A 22,205-nucleotide genomic window follows, 5' to 3' on the forward strand; every position below is an offset into this window, starting at 1 on the left:
TAGTGTGAGTTGCCCTGCTGAAGGTATGGACAGACTTCAGCCCAAGTGTTCTGAGTAAGTATCCATTTTTCTGTCATTGGTCTTGACTGAGCTGCGTTGCATCGCTTTTAATCCACTCGGCCACAATGCCCATCTTTTGTTATAATAGCACCTTTACTAGCTGTAAAGACACAATCTATACAATAAAAGAACATTGCATTTTTCTATTACACAGTAGAATGGCCTTGTTTGTTAACTATGCAACTACAAAAGAAAAATGCTTTTATTTCACATGAGGCAGGGATGATAACTTGTAAGGGAAGAATAAACACTAATGTTTCAATAACCAAGACGAGCTGCCTGGTTTCATAGGTGTCTTTCAGACTTCTAAAATAGTTGGTTGATTGCTCCTAAACCTTTTTTAGACTTCTAGAGCCACTGCTAAGAATTTTTCTCTTGGTATGTTTAAGTGGTTTATGTGTTAGAGGCCTCTCTTCTCTTCTGAAATAAATACTTCATTATGGAGAGAAGGTGACTATAAGTGGGATTTAATTTTAGTGTTTAGCTGACAAACTAGCTCAAGATCCCTAATGCTCATCTCAAAGTACTACCTCTCCTTTTCCTGTGAATGAATCTCATGATAAACCAATGACGAGTTGTTTGGGTGTGCCTGATAGGTGTTATAATACTAAGCATGGTATTTTAATATATTTGTGGTTTTAATGGTGTATTCTGCATATTGCTTTGAAGTTTTCTAGGTAGCTCTAGTTTTGTGATGTTCCTGACACAAAGAATGTTGGAAGAGGTCACTTACCCATTGAGAACAGTTATGCTATGTCTGTATTCAGTAGCATATTTACAAATAACATCCTTAACTTAATTGATGGCAAAGCTTTCTTGGGTAAGCTTTGGTGTGCATCTGCTAACTCTTCTCTGATGTGTTGACAAAATTGACCTTTAAGCAAACATAGAAAATTTTAATAGAGATAATTTTCTTCTACAGGTGATGGTGTGGAAGACTAACTTTGATGCAGCAGATTATGGTGATGTACTGAAAACACAGAAGTCTGGCACTAGTGTGGATGGGATCCATCACACTCTGGTAGGTCAGCATGCAGAAATAGCGTAGAGCTCCTTTTCAGTACACTCTGCAACTTGAAAGCATGTGGCTCTTTTAGGTAGTTGAGTGTTAGAGCCATCTTTCCTTAGCATTTGAGTTGCAAGATGTCTGTTTTTAACCAATGTCGTATTGTTTGTTTTGTTTAACTGTACGTACTTTATAGGAAAATCATATATAATGATTTTAAAAGGGAAATAAATATAGTGCATGTATATATGCATTTTTTACTAACAGCCTGTGTTTAAGAATATGTGGTAGGCTTGGATGATAGTCCACAAAAAAGCACAGACCTGAGTAACAGCTGAAGTCAGTTTTGCTAGCTGATAGAAATTCTTTAGGCTGGTGTCTGTCCTGAAAATAAGTATTGTTCACAATATCTTTCCACTGACAGTCAGCAAAGACAAAACAAATCTCTGCATAGACTTCACACATGAGAAATAGGTGATGTATTATACTGGAGCTTCTTCCCTAAGTACTTGGAGGCATCAGTCCATATCCATTGCCTGAACTATGTGTTAATAGACATCTGAGTTCTGACTGTATCTAGTGGATAAATCCACCAACTGAGATCAGAGCATCATACTGAATTACTAAGTGTAATACTGATGCTGGATATCATGGCTGTTAAGAGAGAAATCCTTTAAAGTTACTGCCCATATGAGTTACAGGTTTTGTGCATGGTGATGCTTCACTTAAACTCCTGTATTTTGTCTTGTCGATCTTTGGTTGTTTTTGATCCACCTGAGTATACCTATTGGGATTCTGAAATATGTTGTTACCGTGGATGTTTTTCTGGTACATCTTGTTCAACATGAGCCATAATAAGGTAAAAAGCAGTTTGTGAACCAGGGGTTTATGCATATGTTGCATTGCCTCAGTTGAAAGGTAAGCTTCTATCCAACATCTGTTGCTCTGTGGTAATGTCTTTAATCTTATCAACTTAGATCTTCTTTGCTGGGCTGCTAAGTTTCTGTTCTCTCTTAAACATAGTAGCATTTTTATTTAGTATGACTTCAGTCTGTTGCTGGAGGTCTTGGAATAGCTGTAGTATGTGATGGACGAGATCAGAGTCTGACTTGCTGCAGCTCTAAACCTGATGCCCTACTATGAGCAGCGCTCTATAAAGAAAGCAGACACAACCACAAGGGTGTTAGTGTTAGGTGAGTGTGAGAGGATGGTAGGAAGCAATCACAGAAGGAAGGAGGAGGGAGATGAAAGTGTTAATTGATCCTTGGCTGGTTTTGGATAAAACTGACTTTTTTCCTCCTCTCCTGTGTGCTAACTCTAAAGTTATGCAGACTATGAAACTAGCAGTCCAATGACCTCTTTGTTTATTAGCCTATTGAACTGAGCTAACTTTGAACTCTATCTGCTTTAATTTAAGATTCTGTGTAGTATAATTCTGGCTGAAATACAGCAGAGACAAAGAAAGCCTTTACGGGAAGGGATACTGTGTTCAGTTTTTAACATTCCAAGGAACGGCTTCAGTAGTGCAGACAAGGTATCTGCTAACGGCAGGTTATGGTAAGCTTACCCGTCTGTACTGCTGTTATTATCAGAGCATATTATCCACTAGTAATTTAAGGAGAGGAAGGAAGTGCCTGAGCTCTTCTACAACATAGTTCTTCTTTATAGAACCTCTTAAGATGTGAATTGAAGGTAGCTGCTGAACAAAACCCTTGAACAATGAATAACCACCCTGAACATCTGTCCCTCCAACAAAACTATTCCCCTGTGGGAGAGGGTTTACCTGGAAAAACCTCTAATAGATGCTTCTGGGACCAACTGTTTGTGTACTACTGACAGGCAAATCCATGTCATGTGGTGTTGGTTGACAAGGGGTTGGCTTTACTCATGCTCTGAGCCTATGGGAAACAGGGCACTGCAAATTATTTGAGCTGTAATATATTGGTTTGGACCAGGTGCTGTGTTTTTACAGAGGGCAAAGTGAATCCATGCTGAGTCATGTGGAAGAGACATACTTTGTTTTGGGGACCTAAATTACTTCAAAGGAGTGAGTATTTTGAACTGTCACCCAAAATGCAACCTTTGGCCTGGGCGTGCAGCATGGGAGCTGCCGATCCCAGCAGTTATACCTGATTATGAAAAGTGTCGGAAAGTTATTGTGTTATGTGCAACTTAGGAAGATCAAACTGAGTGATAGTCAGTAGGATTCTTCCTTCCGATTTGTTCCTTAGGCAAATGTATTCTTATCTGTTAGTCTGAATAATACAAATGATGCTTCCACTAGATCTGCCAGATTAGCTATGAGCATGAATAGAGACTTGTACATTAAACCTTTGAATGCCTTCAGCAGTAAAATTATCCCTGGTTAAAAAGCAAGGGTGAAAGTGGTTGCAATGGAGAGCTTAGGTGCTAGCTGGCACAACTAAGACCAATGTCTTGGTCAATTAAGTCTGTTGAAGATCAACAATGTGATCTCTCTTATGCAGTTAAGAACACTGCTTTGCCTTGAAAGTGTGATGCAGCGCTCTCCTGCTATAAAGGAGTGGAGTTTCAATTTTTGTTTTGTGTCATACAGTCTGACTGGTGCTGCCAAAGCCAATATAGTCTAAATTTTGGCGGGGGGCTGCCTGTTACAAGAACAATCATGTAGCATGCTAGAGTCTATACCTGGTCTTTACTAAGAGCTCACTACACTTCATGAGAATGGAAATGCAAAAATATGACTAGTACTCAGTATTTTTGTGTATTAGGTTATTAAGAATGCAATGCTTTAGTATTAAGGCAGCTATAATTGCTAAAGTTAGACGGGGAAGAATAAAGAATGTACTCTGAGAACCTGTTTTGAATACCATAGGTTAAGCTTAAATTTAGAATTGATGTGAAATGTTATTTTCTGTTAAAGAAAAGCTGATCTATCTGGAAATGGCTTGGTTTGTTATTTTAAGGAATAAATATAACCTGAGCATGGAAACCTTGGCTCCATAATAAATTGTCCATTCATGGCAGTCTACTCTTTTTCTTTCAAGTGAGTTTCATGACTTATCTTTTAGAAATGTATTATGCTGGGCTCTTAAGAGTACCATCACTGCTACAATTTACTGCAAGACTTAAATTTCTCTATGTATCCAGTTCCTTCTTGTTTTGAGCAAAATGTTTGATTTTTCTTAATAATGAAGTACTTATTTTGGTGGATTTTGTGTAGCTGAGATCAGTTACTTTTCCCATCAAGATCAGACTTGAAGCTGCCACCTGTGTCTCTTGATTTCATGCTGAGATCACCTTTATCTTCAATAAAAAGTGAAACTGCTTCATCTTTCTCCACTGCTGTGTTAGTGTGCCAAGATACTGCTGCTTGAACTATACCGAGGTTTTGCAGAGGTTTTGGGATGTAACTACATGTAAAACAGGCATATAAATTAATTAGTTTTGGTACCCCTAAAATACATGAATGCTATTCTTGACACATCTTGAATCTGTTTCCACCCTTTACTTAAGTCAGAGAGACTATTTTTCCAAGGAGAGCTTCTGCTCTCATGTATAGCTGTATAGTTTTTTCTAAAGCGTTGTGAAAGCACAAACACTAACCGAAATGGTGGCTGTGTAACGACTCAGTTTAGTGTCCAGTTTCTCATGGGGAGAGTCAGACTAACAGGTAAGTGCTAAGAAAGAATAACTGAACACAGACATCAAAACTAGTTTGTCATCAAGATGAATAGGAAGAAAAAAAGAATCCTAAATAACCTGTGGGATAAGCGGCATGAAAGGCTGGTGAACTTGAAAACAAACTTGCTCTAAACCAATTTTCACTTCCATAGGCAGAGGGAGACTGGAGCCTTTAGAAGATGCTGGTTTCTCAGGCTGTTGGTTAAAGTTCATTATGAATCAGGGTACTGGTCTTGTTCGCAACAATAGGCATGAACTTCAAAGTTGCTCTGCCCACCTGCTTGTGTTTTCTGTAAATATATGAGGCTTGGGAGATGCAGCTTGCTTTGAAAGTAAAACTGCTCAGTGCAAGGACTAATGCAAATGAAATAGAAGCTCATGATGAGCCGGAATTGCAGTCGTGACTATGGTGTAAAAGCATAGACATGAAAGTGTGATGGAGAAAACACTAAAGCTGTCAGAAGTGAATTATAAATATCTGTTAGTGTAGATGTGAGGCTCTGTGTTAGATCAGAATTGCAGTAGCTCAGAAATGAACGCTCACCTGAATTATAAGCTAATGATTGTTGCTACTAAGTGTTGCATAATTGCCTTGAAAACCAAAGTTAAGGGCAAGCACTTGTGATGCATGCTGTATGAAGCTGATGGGAAGAAATAAAGTCTTTTAGCCCTGTGTCTTGATCCTATAAGCATTTGTGCTTGCTTTGATCTAGAATCTAAGGGATAAGAGTAAATTCATGCTTTAAGCTGCAATATTGAGTGGTGAGGACCTAAAGGAAAGTTAGGATAAGAGGTATAGATTTTGCATGTGATTTCGTAACGATGGGCTCTTATGCTTGTTCTGGGGTCAGTAACTGTAAGTATAAGGGTCTAACTCTATGAAGATTTGTGTGGGATCTGATCAAAGGACATGTTCACGGATCTGATATGTTGTGAAAACATCATACAATTTGTTCCTTCCAGAGAGGGCAGATAATGTGTTTTATTTTGGGGGTTTGGTGGTGTTTTTTTCCCCAAATACAAGGAAAGCTTCGTACATGCGGTTACAGCTGACGTGAGTATACAAGAACACTTGTTTCATTATGTGACAGATTTGCTGCTGTTGTTGACTAATTCCAAGAAGACTATGTATGGTCAAGTGTTATGAGCAAATGCTGAACAGTTGATGTCATATGGACAGTTAGAAAGTGCTTGGGTGTTTATCTGAACTTGTACACTGAAAATTATGAGTAGAAGCATTATAGTATAAGCTAAGTTGGTAAACAGTTTTTCATGCAGTATTATGGAAAATAGGAAATACTCATTGATAGAGACTCCTTACTCAAGTTTAAACATAAACCTTCTTTAGGCATGTTGTAACTCTGTGCAAAATACTACTTTGCAAAGGAGGAGGCTGATGAGGAAACTTTAGCCTAAGCCTCTACATACAGCTTTCTAAAGAAAAATACTTTAAAATGTGTTTGTTGCGGAACCTCAGAGGCAAAGCTATCTTGAACAGGGAGGGGCACAAGCCTCGGATGTCCAAAAAGCAGTGAAATGCAGTCTGCAAGGGTTGTGTGCAGTTTATCGCAAACTAAGGGTATCCTGGTGGGAGAGGCAATAGGTACAGCAGAACGTAAGCTTACAGGTGATGGGGAAGTGTTTCTCTTGCCAATTCGGTTGTGAATTCTGCAACCATATGACTTAAATACATTCCGCTCAGTTTTCTGCTCCTGGTAGGTCTCAGAGTGCAGACAGACCCAAAAGCAGGTAATCCCTTGGTAGGGCAATTTGGTAGATGTGGGCAGAGGTGCAGAGTTGTCCTCTCACTCTCTTGCCAAGAAGTCATTCTGCTCTTTTGAAATTCAAGAGCACAAATGTTTCAAATATCTTTAGCTCCTTTGAAGTTAAATGGTACTCAACTGTGGAGCTACCAAATTTGAAAGCTAATGGCATAGCAGGCTTCACAAAGTGAAGCTTGGGAAGAACAATGCTTCAGTAGGAAGGACTTTTAAACAAGTAAGTAGCCTGTGACTCTTCAAATGTGTCTTTTGGTTAAGACAGGCATTTAGGCCTCTTGCTACACTGCTGGATTTAAACCTTTCTCCAGGCATTAGACTATGCTTATTTCTTCAATGGCAATTTTTCCAAAATAGTCCTGTTGAATTAATTCTAAAAACCATGATCTGATCATAAAACCATCTGAGGCCTATAACTGAATGTCCAAAGCTGACTCCACTTCTCTCCTTTGCTGGTTCTGTTTTGTGTGTGGTGACCTTGGGTGCCTCCTGTGCTCAGCTTATGGTCTCCGTGCTGACTGCAGCAGTTCATTCTGTCAGGCACTCGTTCCTTGTTTAAATAAGTTCCTCCTGAGTTACTCATAGGCCAGATGTGCCTTTTCTTTTTTTGACCTTTTGGCTTCCAGATTGGTCACTGTCTCTAATTTTGGCATCCATTAATACTTATAAATACTTTTGTACACTTTTTTCTTGCTGTGAAATCCCTTCCCGGGAAGCAGTTTCATTGTACAGAGTTACAACTCTTCGCAATTGGATGTGAATGTGTGTTGTTGTTTGCACCTCCTTCACCCCCTTCCATTTATTTTGAAGAGTTTTAAGGGAGGAATCCTGTATGCAACAGCAGGGGATCCAACCTTCAGCTTTCAGGACAAATGTGGTCTGCAAAATTATTATTTTTCCTGATCTGCTTGTCATCTTGTTTTTCTGAGGATATGTTCCTACTCCAGGGACCTTTAGTCTGGTACATGGTTGTCTTCCTCTTGGAATAGGTAGGTAGATCATTTACTTTAAAAAAAAAAAAAACAAACAAAAAACACCAAACCCCACAAAACCAAAACACCCCCCCCCCAACCACAACAAACCAACAACCCTCCCCCCCAAAAAACCCACCAACAACACAAAAGCAACCAAAAAACAGTGTGATGAGTGTTCAGGATGTTTCCACTGTTCTCTACCCTGCTTGGCTGTCCAAGCAGAAGCTTCGTAGGGATGGGCAGGAGTCTTACTACGACTGATCTCAGGATGCTTGGCAGCTCTTCCCCACATCCTTAACAAGCAGTGCAGTTGCAGATGGTTACTCATAACTTTCACTCTTCCTTCACTGAAGGAAGCCCGCTTGTGTAAGCCTATTGCAGCATGTGACCTTGGGTTTGTTTGTGGGTTGTGTTTGTTTTTTTTTTGTGCAAGGAGACAGAGGTTCAAGAGGAACAGAGGAAGAGGCTTCTTTCCCTCCTTTGTGGTGCGGACAAAGCTGGGTCTCTACCTTGGCCTGTGCCTGAAGAGGCTGTGCTTCTAAACTTTCAGAGCCAGAAGGATGTAACTTTTTTTTTTCATCACTCTCATCCTTCTTTTAGCAAGAGCAGCTAGTAGTTCTTTCTGTGCAAGAAGTGTGTTCCTGTGGTGTCTTCCACTCGTCTTGGTGGAAACCAGAGATTGAGTGGGACAAACTCTAACCCTCAACAGGTACCAGACACTTACTTGACTAAAGGAGCTGTCATGGTGAGCAAGCCTGGCTAGTTGAGAACATCTGCTTGATTTCTTCCTGCCTGGTTCAGCATCCTCAGGCTCTGGGAGAATAACCACACTAACCATAGTATGGTTACTAGGAACTATGGCTAATGTGGGCCAGAAAGAGCACACTGCCCATTCACTTATAAACATATGTTCTTGTTAACAAAGAGATAGCAACTCGGTCTTGTGTTACATGATTATAGGTCTATCTGAACTCCTTCCTGCTGATACAGGTAACCTGGTTCCAGCCCATAACATCAGGCAGGAAAGCATCTGTGTTGCATCATCCATTTTATGGGTAGCCTCTGAGGGGGTGATCCCTTGGTTTCATTGTTGAAAAGGCTGGATCCAACTGAGTTCTGGAGTCCAGCTCTAATTAATTGGAGAATAAAGTCTAGCAACAGTAGCTGTTTTTTTCATATTGGGAAGCCCGAGTTTATCTGAGCAGAACTGGATAGCTATAGAAGGTGGCTCTGCTCTTTGTGGAGCGTCACTGCAGATCTCACCAATTTTCTGCATCTTAATTTGACTCTGAGGATCCATCAGAGCAAAACAAATGGTGTTTTCTCACTCCACTAAATGAGTGTTTGCCTCACATTTTTTTTACACATTGTTGCAGGCTATTTATCAATTTTCATATCTTGTCTTGATGAGGGACTTGAGAGGGAGGAAAAGGCAGGGTATAGGCACCCTCAGCTTGGCTTTCCAAGAGGCTCTGAATGACTGCAACAACCTGCAACAGCTTTGCCCGTTAGGGGATGGGAACAGTCATGCTGCTACAGCTGTTTTCCCTTGTGTTCTGGTTTGACAAGACGTTTTGCAGAAATAAGAGGATCAACTCGTAATTTCTGTCATCTTACAGTGAATAGATTTGTTCTCTAAGGCTCTGGAACAATAAGGCAAGTCCTGACAAGTCATTATTGGTCAGAATAAAAATTTGCCTTTTAAGTTCAGCATCTCAGGCTAATTAATGTAAATTCATCTGCTTAGATTGCTACTGTGTGTGGCTTGTTTTAATGCTTGAGTCATAATTCAAAGAGAAGAGATGGAGACAAGATTTGTGTGTTTTTTCCAAGCTGCTATTTGGTGTCAGCTTTGAGATGGATGAAGATGGCTCGAGCTTTAAAAGTTTCTAAGATCTCAAACTTTCTGCTAAAATCCAGACTTCAAGCAAGAGTAATAACAAATGGGCATGTTGTTATATGTGTGTCTGCATACATTTAAGTGTGTATACATACATAACATGCATTATTTATACATGTGTAACATATGTGCATGCCTATGTTACTTAACAAATACATATTTCATTAGAAAGAGGCAAATGATTCTGATGAAGAAAATGAGCTGGAAGCTGTTGTTCACACTTCAGGACATTACTGTGTGTGTTTTACTTCTTGCCTTGGAGATTTGCTTTTAGTGTAAGAGAACCTTACATAAAGGATAAGGAACCTTACATAAAGTGTAAGGATAAACACTTTGTTTCAGTGTTTGGCTGCCTTTTTTGGGGGAGCTTTTCCCAAGAATGATCTTAAATGGGATCAGGGAACAGTAGTTCAATTCTTGGTGAAACTTCTTTCTAATGGTTCTCATATTTATCTTTTTGTTCCTGTAGAGGCTTGTTTCCATATAAAGTGTTCCTTTGAGATCTTTGGTGCTGTTATTCTCCAGGAGCAGTGTTGGGATAGCCAGTTGAACATCACCTGTACAACAAAGCTTAATTATTCCATCCCAAATTCTGGAAGACCTCTTCATATCTCATAAGAGAATGCTAGGACTGATAGGGGGCGAGAATTGGTTAAGGGAGGTAAAATGCCTATGCAAAGTAGGAAAAGACAAATCTAAAATGTTGAAGGCTAACCTTAACTTTTCTTTCTCTCTCAATAAATACAGACCTGCTTTATCCTTTTAAACAGTTGGTAGTCATTAAGTTTCACCTATGCACTCTTTCACTGGGATTTCAATGTCTGTCATCACTGTTTCCCATTTTCACCCATCACAGAAATGCCATTTGTGCTTTTGGGACTGTAATATGTGCAAAACTTTCCCATTCTTTGATGTTTGTAGAGGGCTTTTTAGCTATTTAAAATACAACTCACATTGGAAAGGAGCTGACTATTGGAAAATTAGCTCCTATTATTTTAGCATCTTTCCTTAGTAAGACTGTGAGTGGATGTAGTATTGCATTAATTACTAGCCATTTGGAAACCCTAGCTTTATTAGAGGTATGTTGCTTCCTGGTTTGGGGTTGTGGCGATCCCCTTTGCCAGAGCTTATCAGGAACTGTGATTTCGATTCCTTCCAGTGCCAGATACATTCCTCGTTGGAAATTGGTGCAGGGATTTACTTTCCTTCAACTTCGTGTATAAAACAAAGATCCCATAGCACAAAAAACAATGAGCTTGATCTCAGCTGGCACACAACCAGTTAATGCCATGGTGTATATATAGTGGTGCTCAGTATAAACCAACCGAAAAGCATGGACAGCATGTAGCTTGGATGCTTTTGGCAGTCCGCATAGGTGCTTGTTACCTGAAATTACCTTGAAAACCATGATACTAATGTCTGTCTTGGTTTAAAAGCGATGCTTATAGAGTATAAAGGTGAGTTAAGTGGACCAACAGGTAGTGAACCAGAAGAGCAAGGTCACTGAAACACAGGACAGGATCAACTTTTTCCTTCTGGCAGGCTGGAGCAGGGTGAGGACCTGCTCTTGGCCAGAGGTTGCCAAACAGCATCACTTGCAGAGATAGGGTCCTAGTATTTCTGTAAGCAAATACAAATTTCAGTTTAAGTGCAGCCTTCTATGTATGGACAGGCTGGCTTCATGCATGTTTGCGTACTGTAGCTGGCCATTAGTAGTTACCCCTGTTTTTTTCCTTCCTGGCAGCTTGTTCAGCAGAGCTGGATGGTATGATGCTGCTTCACTTAAATTACACAAACCTTACTCCATCAGCCTGCCTCTGCCAATCGTTCACTTAAGCTTTGGCACAAGAGTGCCTTGGGACTTAGAGGGGTTTGAGATGTACTTATTAACTCCATTTCTTCTTGGGGTTATCACAGACTTAATGTTTATTAGTCTATGGCAAAACATGGCCATTACAGTAGAGGTGCCAAGTTTTAATGTTTGAACTTGGTATTTTTAGTAGCACCAATGAGAAGGAAGGGTTCTGTCTAAACTATTTCTGGCTTGTTGCTTATCTAACCCAACTTACCTTTTGGTGTGAAGCAAAAATGCAAATAAAAATGAAAGGGAAGTAATGTTCTTCTCGCCTCCCTTCTCTCTTTCTCCCCCTCCCTCCCAAATCCCCTTTCATTATCACAGCTTGAATCCAGAAATAAGAGGTGGGCAGGGATGAATGGTCCTGTAAATCATTTGACATAATTAAACTTGTATTCTAATTCTAGTTGTTACCCTATGCTGGGCTGGACAGTAGATGTGGAGTAATGCAAGTCTTGAAGGATGTGACTGCACCAGAAACCTCAGTGCTGCCGTGAAGAGGGGATGTTTTTCCGGTCTAGTGTGCTTGTGCTAGAAGAGCTGTGTTCAGTCAATGATATTGTGTATGCAGCAGGGAGAAATGAGGTTACATCTCAGGTTTTAATGAGTCCTCCAATCTAGCATAGTGTATTCCATCTGACCTTCTTGTGGACCTTACCTTGAAGCTAATATGCTTCCACTGGATGTCACTGTTGCTCTCTGGGAACACATTCAAAATATCACTTTACCTGTGGTGAAAATGACTCTTTGAATGAGAAGATTTTTTTTAATGGTATTTCTCTCTTGTCTGTATTAGTAGAATTGGGGTTCAAATAAACAATGTACACCACCTTTGGGAGTTTTCTGCTCGTCTGTTCTTGCTCTGGGAGCTTTTTCAGCTAAGGTAGTGAATTTAATTGCACTTAGTGAATTTTAATACACTGTATTGAATTTAATACATTGTATGTATGTGTTGCTTAAAGGGAATGCTTTTTTCTAGATACTTGAAAATTAGTTCCTGATAATATCATATTCTCTTAAAAAAAACAAAACAAAACAAAACCCAAAAGAGTAGATACACTGTGGAAATACATTTAAAGGGACTCAAAGGTAGAGCTGAACTTAACTGCCTCACACTGCTCAGTTCCTCCCTTCCCGTGGAGAGGGTTGAAGAGAAGAGAAAATATTTCCTATGGATTAAATTACGAATTGTACTTTTTATTTGTAGGTGTAAAATTCAGGTAGGTAGTTATCCCATCAATATACCTTCTAAATATCACCACTGGCATTTTTTTTAAATTGTCCCTTGCAGTTTTACTATGGAGGTACATGTGTTGTATAGTTAATATTTGCCCACCAGCCCCCCGATCAGCACTATAATAACTGGCCAGAATGTAGTTCAGCCAGAAGAATTTTCATAAGAGGCTCGGTAAGAGACCTCTGGAATGAAGGCTGATTAATTTTCCCCTTTCCCCAAGTAGTTGCACTGTGCTGTCTTTAAGTGGTTGCTATAAATAAATCACTTTTTTCCCTTTGTCACTGAGAGCTGTATTGTATTCTGAAACTGCTCATCTATTCTTCCTTTAATGTTCAGCTGCTTCTCACTATGCTCCCAGTGCTTAATAAGCAGATGTTGTAATAAGATATTTAATGGCAAATACATTTGTTCAGTTGTGCCGAATAAATGGCACTCTGACTAAAATAGATTAAACCCCTGCAGCAGTGTCATTGTTTCTGCTGCCTGTCCCCAGGATTCAGCTGGCACTTTACCTTGCAGGTGAGTCAGATGGGAGCACAGGTGTCTCTCTGTAATAGTGCTGCTCATCAGTACTGAGACTGTCATGAAGACAATGCATATTTCAGGGCTCTTTCTGTATTTTTGCAATATTTTTTTAATGATCTGTTAGAATTTAAATCACTAGCGGCTGGCTCACCGCATGATATAGATTGTTATTAGGAGAGGGGTAACTAGTTTGGTATGCGAGGGTTTTCTTGTTCATTCTTATGGACAGTAGCAGGGATGATTTAATCCTCATTTTACAAAATTGGAAACAGTTTCAATCTGGGGGCAATTCAGTTCTCCCTCACATGGGTGCACATTTCCTTTTGAAGGTACTGGCCATTAAGGCAGTGGTAAGTACCAGTTGTAGTCTGGCTGTTAAGGGAAAGTTCCAAACATTTCCCTCTTTTGTTAAAATGTAAAGGGCAAAGCTTTCCCTGAAGAACCCCACAATAATGCTTACCACTGTCCAATTTGGAAGCTGTACTAACGATTGAGTAGAGGTGGCCTTATTGCTTTTATAACGCAGTTTCAACTGGTGTCACTGCTGTACTTGAACTGCAGCAGAAGTCCAGGTGGGTGCTTATGGCAAACAACCTTTCCCTCTGAGTATTGCAGTCTCTTTCCAGTTTTTTAATGAAGAGGTGTGTGTTTGAGCTCATCAAAATGTTTGGCAGCTTTCTAAAATTATTGTCAAACAAAATTCTGTGTGTCCATTCAGATTTAGGACATTTGTAAAATGCCTCAGCATTGTCCCTGTGAAGTCCCACTTGTGTTTTCTTAGCAGGCAAAGCCTTCCTTGACTGTATTAAAAAAAAAAAAAAAAAAGACTTTGGCATGAAAAATTCAAGAGTAAAAAAAACCCAAACAAACCCCAAACACCTGTTTTTCTTCTTGATGCCCTAGTAGGAAGGCCATGGTATCACTGTTCCCCTTGGTTCACAAGGCTTCTGTTAGCTGGTAGCAGAGGGACATGCTTTGGGTAGTGTCAATACAAATATACATATTTGGGCCCTTTCTTCAGAAAGCGAGTTGAAATTAGTCTAGTGAATCTGATCCAGATGGATGCAAATGCTCTGCTTTAACCTATCAACAGGAAAGTGCTGTGCATGTCCACCTTGGCTGGTCGGCCACCAGCCGATCCTTTGCTGTTGTCCTGATGTTCTGTACATCATGGGTTGCATTTACAGCTTGCAGTGTTTCCATGTGTGGCTAGCTGAGAGCTTGCAGGTATTTTCGGTGAGCTCCACCTTGTGCTGGACATGCCTGCATTGGACAAATCCAGGCTTAACCCTTGTTGAATGCTGTATATAGGGCCCCTCTTTGAGCAGCCCGCTTGGACAGGTCCCAGACTTCTGATTGTAGCTTGATGCCATCAGAGCTGGTGGGATGAATAAGAAGCTAGAGCAAACTGATTTCAGCTTCTCTGCCTGACTGTTTGTGGACAGTGTTTCAAAGTGCTACCTGTAGGTGTGGGTGTTGGGTACTTGTTTTCTGCACCTGCTTGTGGCAGGGTAGGGTAGGTAGGATGTGCTTGTGCATAGAACTGAATAGTCAAAGACTTTGGTCAGTTGAGAGCCTCCCTTTTGGAAGTCACTCTCCATGACACATTGACATTTTTTATTTGCTGGCTGGCTATGTCCCTAGTTTAGGTAGATGAATTAACTCAGAACCTCACTGCTGAAGGCATGAGCTACAGGTTACCTTCTTGAGGATGATGGGCTGTAAGCAACCTTTCAAGTAGCTGTGGTTGAAATGGGGCAGTATGCCATATTGTCATGCTTCTATTTTTAAATGTAGATACACATCTGTTCCTGGGAGTATTGCCACCATTCAGAGTGCCTTCAGGAGCCTGCACAGGCTTCGTGGAAGTAGCTTGCTTGGCTTTTCACAGGGGTGGTACGTAGCCTGTGAGCTGATGAGTAGAATGTAGCATCAGCGACAAACAGCTTCTGCCGCTGCCTCTGGCTTCAGCTTGACATGATGAGGGACCACCTGACCCCTAAAGCATCAGCTGTGGGAATATCTATGCAATATTGCCTTTGCAAAGATGCCAGACTTTTAAACTTTGTGGACTGTAGCAAAGAGAGCATCAACTCTTGAGTTTAACCCAGCAGCTTTTTATGAAAAGCTGTCTGACAGGCTATAAAGATAGAGGGAGAAAATATGTTGGTACAGTCATTTTTCTGCTTCTGTGAGTCAGCTTGTTCTAATGGGTTTTGAAGTGGATAGCTCATCATCATTTGGGGTTTTTAAGTGCAGGTTGTATGCAGTGTTAGCTCACTCAAATTTCTGCTGTGCCATTATTGACTGGCCTAGAGTTACATCATCAAAATATGATAGTCAGCCTTAAAATAACAAGAAACGTGCTTTTTAATGCTAGTTACCCATTGAAAAGCAGTGTTTTCGTGTGTGGTTTTTTGTTTTTACTTTTAAATTTAAACAGCAAATAACAGCTTTGTAAGGTTGCCTTTATCTCATCTCTGCAAGAGCATATTTTAGTTGATTAAATCGATGCATTGGTGAGCAACATGTGGCTCTTGGGCTATCTGCAGCACAGGAGTAGTTGGAGTGTGGCTCCTATGCCAGGGCTGTGCAATGTGACCCAGAGCGTGGGCTGTGTTGGCCTAGGGCCTGTAGATAATCCAAATTATCCAAGCAAGTGGGAGGAAGCAAATTAGTGGAGGTTGGTGTGGCTGGTGCCACCTGATACCCAGCTGCATCCCAAGCCTGTGATGTAGCACAGTGATCCCTGTGGAGCAGTTGTTATATGGATCCTTTAAACCTTTCCCTTCCTTTCCTGCTGCTTATGCAAAACTGGTCTTGTGATGCTTGGCTGTATGAGGATAGTTTGGTTAGCAGGGTCTGGAAGAACAGTTGGCCCTTACTAGCCGTTAGCAGCCAGCAGCAAGCATTCTCCTGCCAAAGCTTACTATTGCTGCGGCCTTTTTCTGTGTCTCTGCCCCCCCAGTGTAGTCTCCCTACGTAGCTGAGTTTCTGTTCTTTTCACTGCTTATTTTGCCTAACTATTGGGCTGGACCTCAGCCTTGGGAGCCTTTCCATGGCCTAAATCAGTGACTCCCAGCACCACCAGTTTTTTATATATGTTTATTTTTGAAATATATTTTTTTTTTCTCTGTGTGTGTATATATATCTTCGTAATACACTGAACAGTTTGGGGTTTAAAGTTATGTGAGCTGGTCTAAGGTCTTGTTGCAGCTTAGTTGCACATCTGCATGCACCTGGCATCAAATATAGAGATGAACAGGTAAATCAATACAGTGCTGATGAGAAATGCATTCATAGTAGTGCGTATGAGAGAAGAGATGGAAGCAACTCTTCATTTCTTGCTTGGAAAAAGTATGTCTGGGAGAACTTTTAGACACCATTCTTTTAATCCTTCAGAATTCCTTGCTGCTTTGTTGTTTTGCAAACTTCAGTCATATATATGAGTAATAAATGCATGGGATGGATCTCCACCAGGCATCGGGCTATGGAGAATTACTTATTGAGTGCTGTGGTCTTGGCTTTAGATTCAAACCTTGTCTGTTAGTGTAAATTGAGAAACTTAAGTCTGCAATTGCTTAGCCAGTTGGCTACCTTGTTTAGGTAGATAAACTTCTCTGAACTACTTCTACTGGTGGTAAAGCAGATAAATAATGCAAATAGTGTTTGTTCTAGAAGAAGATACCATTTTGAAAGAAAATGAAAGAATAAGTAGAGTAGAGATCTAGAATAAGTGTAGTAGAGATCTATTTGTGCTTTTAAAAATTAATTTATTCTGAATGAAATATTCAGGCTTGCATAACTAAAACAGTTGAAATTGAAACTTCAAAGTAAATTTGTTCTTAACCTCATTGAGGAGGGAAAACCAGTTCAAGATATAAACAAAATTAAAATTACTGAATCAAAACTGCCTGTTTTAATGCATATTGGAACATCTTGCTTCTGCTGAACTTAACTGTAGTACAGCATCCTTGCCTTCTTACAACTGTCAAACATGGAGAGGCTTTTACTGTTGGAGTGAAATAATTTTACTCCTCTCAGGGTAGCTTACTTAGTTTGTATGATTTGGATTTAGTGCTTCCATCAGTAAGTCGTCATTTACCTGTACAGTCTATGCCTGTGTACCACATGAGCATGCCAAAGCTCTTTGTGCATGTAAAACTTGAACCTTGCAGGTTTGCCTTTCCTGATGAAGATTTAAAAACAAAAACACACAAAGAGAAAACAACAAAAAACCCCTCTACCTGGGCAAGGCAGACGAGTCTGCAGCAGCTTTTCCTTTTCCAGCTGTGGCAAGAACAATTCATTTTCTCCTTTACCTGTTTTTAATAGCATAGACTGTCTCAACATAAACTGTTCTTTACTGTTAACCCTCCATAAAACAGAAATTCTTTTCCAGTTGTTTGCATCGCAGTAGCAGATTATGTCTGTTTATTTTTCTAGCAATCAGAAATGGATTGTGGTGTTCATCTTAAGAAAACAAAAACTCAGGATTCTGGTAGGAACCAGGAGCAGCAAGAGGAGGAGACCAGTCTTGCAAATACCTTGGAGCATATTATGGGACAGCTGGATGTTCTGACTCAGGTATGGTTTGCTCTTAAATTTTGTAATGAAAAGGGTACCTCTGACTGGAAGAATTGGGAATATTTTGCAATAGTTTCATAGAATAAAAGTGTGGCCAGTTCAAAACCTCTGCTTTTTAGTAGGTTTTTGATAAAGCTGTCTTCATCTGCTTGTCAGCTTATTTCTATCAGTTCCTTCGCATCGATTTCCAGCCTAGGCCCTGCTCTTTCCCCGATTCCTTCATGCTGCGGTGTAGCAGGGTGCTACTTGAGCCAGCTCTGGTACCCAAGGTGATGCCTAAAGGAGTGGTTGGTAGTAGGACTCTGCGGTTTTGGTGAATATCTGTCTCTTCCCTCCCCCATTATACTGCAGTCTATAGGTGAACTCTGTTCAGATCCCGCTCCTTTCCCCCACCCAACATTCACCTACACAGCCCAATTTCTGCAGTATTCTCCTCCCATCAACAAGTCTGGGCCCTTCCATGCCTCATCTCTGAAACATGCTTCTCACCCACAGCTAGCAAACAATTAATCCCTTGCTAAAGCATTAATATACAGTTCTTCCTCAGAGTCACTAAGCAATGCTTGAACAGTACCAACCGTTAATGGTGGTCCATCACAGTATGTGTTTACTTAGTAAGAATTTGGGGACAGAGCTGTTCTTTGTTTAACCAAATGGCTGCTTGTTGCTCCTGTTAAGAAATATCATTTCTGATCACTGCCTGGGGCTGAATTTCATTGCGTATTTTTGAGGTGAGAAGCAGGGAGAAAACAGGGGATAGTAAACAGATCTCCTGTAGATGAGGCTATGATTGTAGGATTGAAAAAAAAAAATCTGTGTGGGAGGGTTTTTCTGTGAGTTTGTTTGTTGTTTCTGGGGAAGAACAAGGAGGTCTTGAACACTTGGTGTTGAACATACTGATTACTAGTCTGAGTTAGCGCTCTGCTCTAGAGAAGTACCTGTCAAGAAGTGTAAGATGATAGGTTGGAGGGCCCATCAGGGGATTGAAGTAGGGCTGATTTAGGGATAAAAAACATTCCAGGACTACAGACAGCCTAAAATAGCGTAGGGTGAAAACCAAAAGGTAGTTAAGTTCGTTTGGCAGAAATGCAAGAAAGCACTTTTTCCTGTGATCTCTAAAACACTGAACACTGGAGGGAGGAAGAAATCTTGTATGACATAGGGCCCTCATGCTTGTGAGTAAAATGCAACCCAGTGTATACACAAAATACTTTATTACTGTTTTACGTCTCCCTAGTAAGTTTGGAATGTGATCTTTATCTTTCATTACATAAATCAGATCCGCACTTCTGATGATGGATGTGTAATGGCTCCTTTTCAACTTCATATGTGTTTAGAGGAGGTAAATATTGCAGTAAACAATATGTGTGGGATTTAAACTAGATATAAGCAATGCAAACATCTCAAAGATATTGTGTAACCATAGAAAATTCCAAATGTTGTTTTAAACCTAGCAGAAAGAGAAATTGAGATCAGGGGGGGAGGAATAAATTAGTAGGTTGTAGGATAAAATTGGAAATAGGCCTGAAATTATAGTAAAAATCTCAAAAGCTGCCTTGAATAACTCTGCATTCAGCAACCTTTTACCTTTTCTTTAGCTTTTTTGCCATCCTTACAAAACTTAATTTCCTATTGGTTTTAATCTCTTCTATGTTGTGTTTCGTATTAATACCATTTTAATGCGTATGTCAGGCACACCTATTTGTACATGCTGTTGAAATGGTTTCATAATTCTTCGTTTTCGTGCCAAGGCTTTGATATTTAGCAGTGAAAGAAACCAACATCAAATAGTCAAACTCATGTAAATGAGCATGGAAGAAGTCCTCATTCTTAGAGTAAGAGAGGAGGTTCCTCAAAGAGGAAGGATGCAGAGCCATGGAAGGTAACTTTGGAGGGCACCTGCCTTGCATAGCTAAACTATTTTTTCCAATGCTGACAGACGGTAATAGAGAAGTATATAATCTGGTACAGCCATCGTTACTCCTCTTTCACGCGTGATGTTGACCGGTAGGAGCCATTGTGTGCTGACTGCTAGCAGAGATCCAAGTGAAATGGAAACAGCAGCGGGTGATGTTGGGTTGGTTGTCTTTCCTAGCCCTTTCTGCCAAAGCACAGCTGGGTGCTGCTCCCTGTGTGTAGCTGTTTCAAACCAACATTGTGTGTTTCACATGGCAACTTTGGGCTTGCTGACTCCTTTTTGTGAAAGGAGGACACCAGTCCTTCAAAAATGGAACAAAAAGCTTTCATAAATAACGCATGACAGGTGTCAGTACTTTTTCCCTTCTTGAAGAAGGGCTGAGGATGTACCAGTAGTCTCCTGGTGCTCTGTTATAAATCGGCAATTTGTAATTCCTAAGTCGTGCGTGTTTAAAGAGAACACTAATGGCATAGGGAGAGCCATACAGTTCAGCAGAAAGGACAGAATCCCTGTGATATTTCCAGAAACCCTCTATTGACATAGCCATCCATAGGTTTTCCAGGAATTTATAATTTGTTAGCTCCGTGGGAGATGGGGTATATCTCTAACGTGGTACCTTGAATTCCTGCGCTCTTTGTGCTCGTCGTAGTTTCTAACAGTGTGTTAATGTGATGTAATATATCAGTGGGGGGAAACTTAGTCATGATAAACTACTTTGGGAAATTATGCAAGTATAAACCTCATTTCTTTTCCTAATATTTATTTCCTTAGCTATCATGATACTTATCTATCTAAACTTGGTATCATGTAAAAGTGGAAAGGAGAAAAAATACTTTCAATTTCTGCTGAAAGAGGTAATAGTAAGGCACCAGCTGAAGGCTGTCATCTCTTGCCAATGCACAGCTTTGTTCTGAGCTGCACGCTTGAAGCTGCATTGTCTGCTGCTCCCCAATTATCAGTACCTTCCCTCTGTTGGTAATAGATTTCCAGATGAAGTGGGGTGCCGTGTACTTGGAGACAGCGGGATTGGTTTTATTCTATTGAGAGGTCTCTTCCTGCCAGGTGCCAATTGCAAGTGGAAGTGCTGAGGCTGTAGAGGCGTTGTGCCCCGCGCAGCAGGATACGCTTGAGCAGACTCGCTCCTTCAGTTAGGTACTTCAGTTCTTACTGGAGAAAGTTATATCAGAAGAAACTAGTGGCTGTTGTGTACCAAATCTAGCAGTAACCGCTACAGCAAATAGATATGCCCCCCTTAGATTTTTACAAAGCTTCATTTTTATGTTGTTGACTCTGTGCTAGGATTTTATTCTGTAAGGTTTTGGCAATTTTCTTTAAACTGGTCTTTGATTCACTGAAACCTTCCCCCCTTCCTCCTCAGCAGAACTGTCAGAACATCTTCTGTTTTACTTGTAAGAAAGTGCTCTAATGTGATCTGACAGGCTCTTCACATTTTTTTCTGAACGTGGTTTGTGTTTGGCCATACTTCATGTGCAAATAAGGAAGTTAACGTTTGTCTGCCTTTTTCAGAAGAGTAGCACATGCTTAATGATTCTGCTGCCTTGAAGGATGGAGTTGAGACGCAGACATAAGCTGGTTGTTTCCAGTAGTTTTGGATTACTTAGATACACTGGTGCCCCTTTGTAGGAAAGCAGGCAATTCAAATCTGGCAAAGGAATGAGGAAGATGAGAGTAAGAAGTATGGGATATAGATGCTTTGCTCCCTTTCTTGCAGCTTAGTATCTTGTCAGTGTCTCAATGTTTAAAAATTCTGTTCTTTACTGGCATTTCAGAGATGTGAAAAGGAGGAAAATGCAAAATGTTTATCAGTTACTTTTTTATTTAAGGCTGAATCTCAGTACCTCAGTGCTATATGAAGAGGTGGGCTGAATATTAAAGTTTAAGGGGAAAACAAGGTGATTTTTATCTCTTGGATAACTTCCTGGAATGGAAAGGTGTGTTTTGGCAGAAACAAAAATGGAGCCGATATTAAGAGTTTACTTGGTTCAAATGCATTTTCTGCACTTGCAGCTGAACTGCACCTCTGAAAGATCATAATCTGTGAGTAACCATCTTGGCTGCAGTGGGAGAACTTGCATTTGCAATGATCATCTTCAAAGAGTTTGTATACTCTTGCCCTCACCCCAAACACCTGCAGCTGTCACATTGATTCTGTCAATCCATAGCACTGGTGGGCAGCGAGCACTGAGGCAAAAGCTGCTGTTTTTATGTGGGAAGATGTCTGCTCCAAACAAAGAGTTCAGAATCAGGTTAGCATAAAAATTCATAAATAGCTGCGATAATCCACCCACAGGAAACAGCTTTGTATACTTCCCCAAACTAATCTTGCGTTGTAGCTGGGAGAAAACAACACAGTGAAATGGAGAAGACTTGCTAAATCCGTAAAATAATCCAAGCCTCAACTGAAGTACAATCTAGCTCATGTGAGATTAAAGGATTATTTCACTCCAGAGAAGATTGCAGAGGGAGGGAGGAGAATTTTTAAAATTAAATTCTTTAGCATAAAAAAAGACTTGGACAACTGGATTGCTTTTTAATTAAAACTGAAAATGTTTGTGTGTGCAATGCTTATTTAATTTTACTTGTTTTCATTATTTGTTACTCTTTTTTTTTTTTTTGGAGATGTGGTCTCCAAAGCCTGTGTTGGTGAGGAATGAATGGTTCCTCTCTTCTGAAAGTTATTG

General features: G+C 40.3%; 1 protein-coding gene across 1 annotated transcript in view; it reads left to right on the top strand.

Annotated features, from left to right (window-relative positions):
• POC1A (POC1 centriolar protein A) overlaps positions 1-22,205 on the top strand; it is a gene marked incomplete at both ends in the record, with an annotated part of 59,200 nt that overhangs the window by 29,460 nt on the left and 7,535 nt on the right. Inside the window, 2 exons of the mRNA XM_082004609.1 lie at positions 983-1,081; positions 17,445-17,585. Coding sequence (XP_081860735.1) covers positions 983-1,081; positions 17,445-17,585 — 240 coding nt within the window. The remainder of the gene's footprint in view (positions 1-982; positions 1,082-17,444; positions 17,586-22,205) is intronic.

This window comes from Phaethon aethereus (assembly GCF_964289735.1).
Source record: "Phaethon aethereus genome assembly, chromosome: 11".
In the NCBI taxonomy this organism is placed as follows: domain Eukaryota; kingdom Metazoa; phylum Chordata; class Aves; order Phaethontiformes; family Phaethontidae; genus Phaethon; species Phaethon aethereus.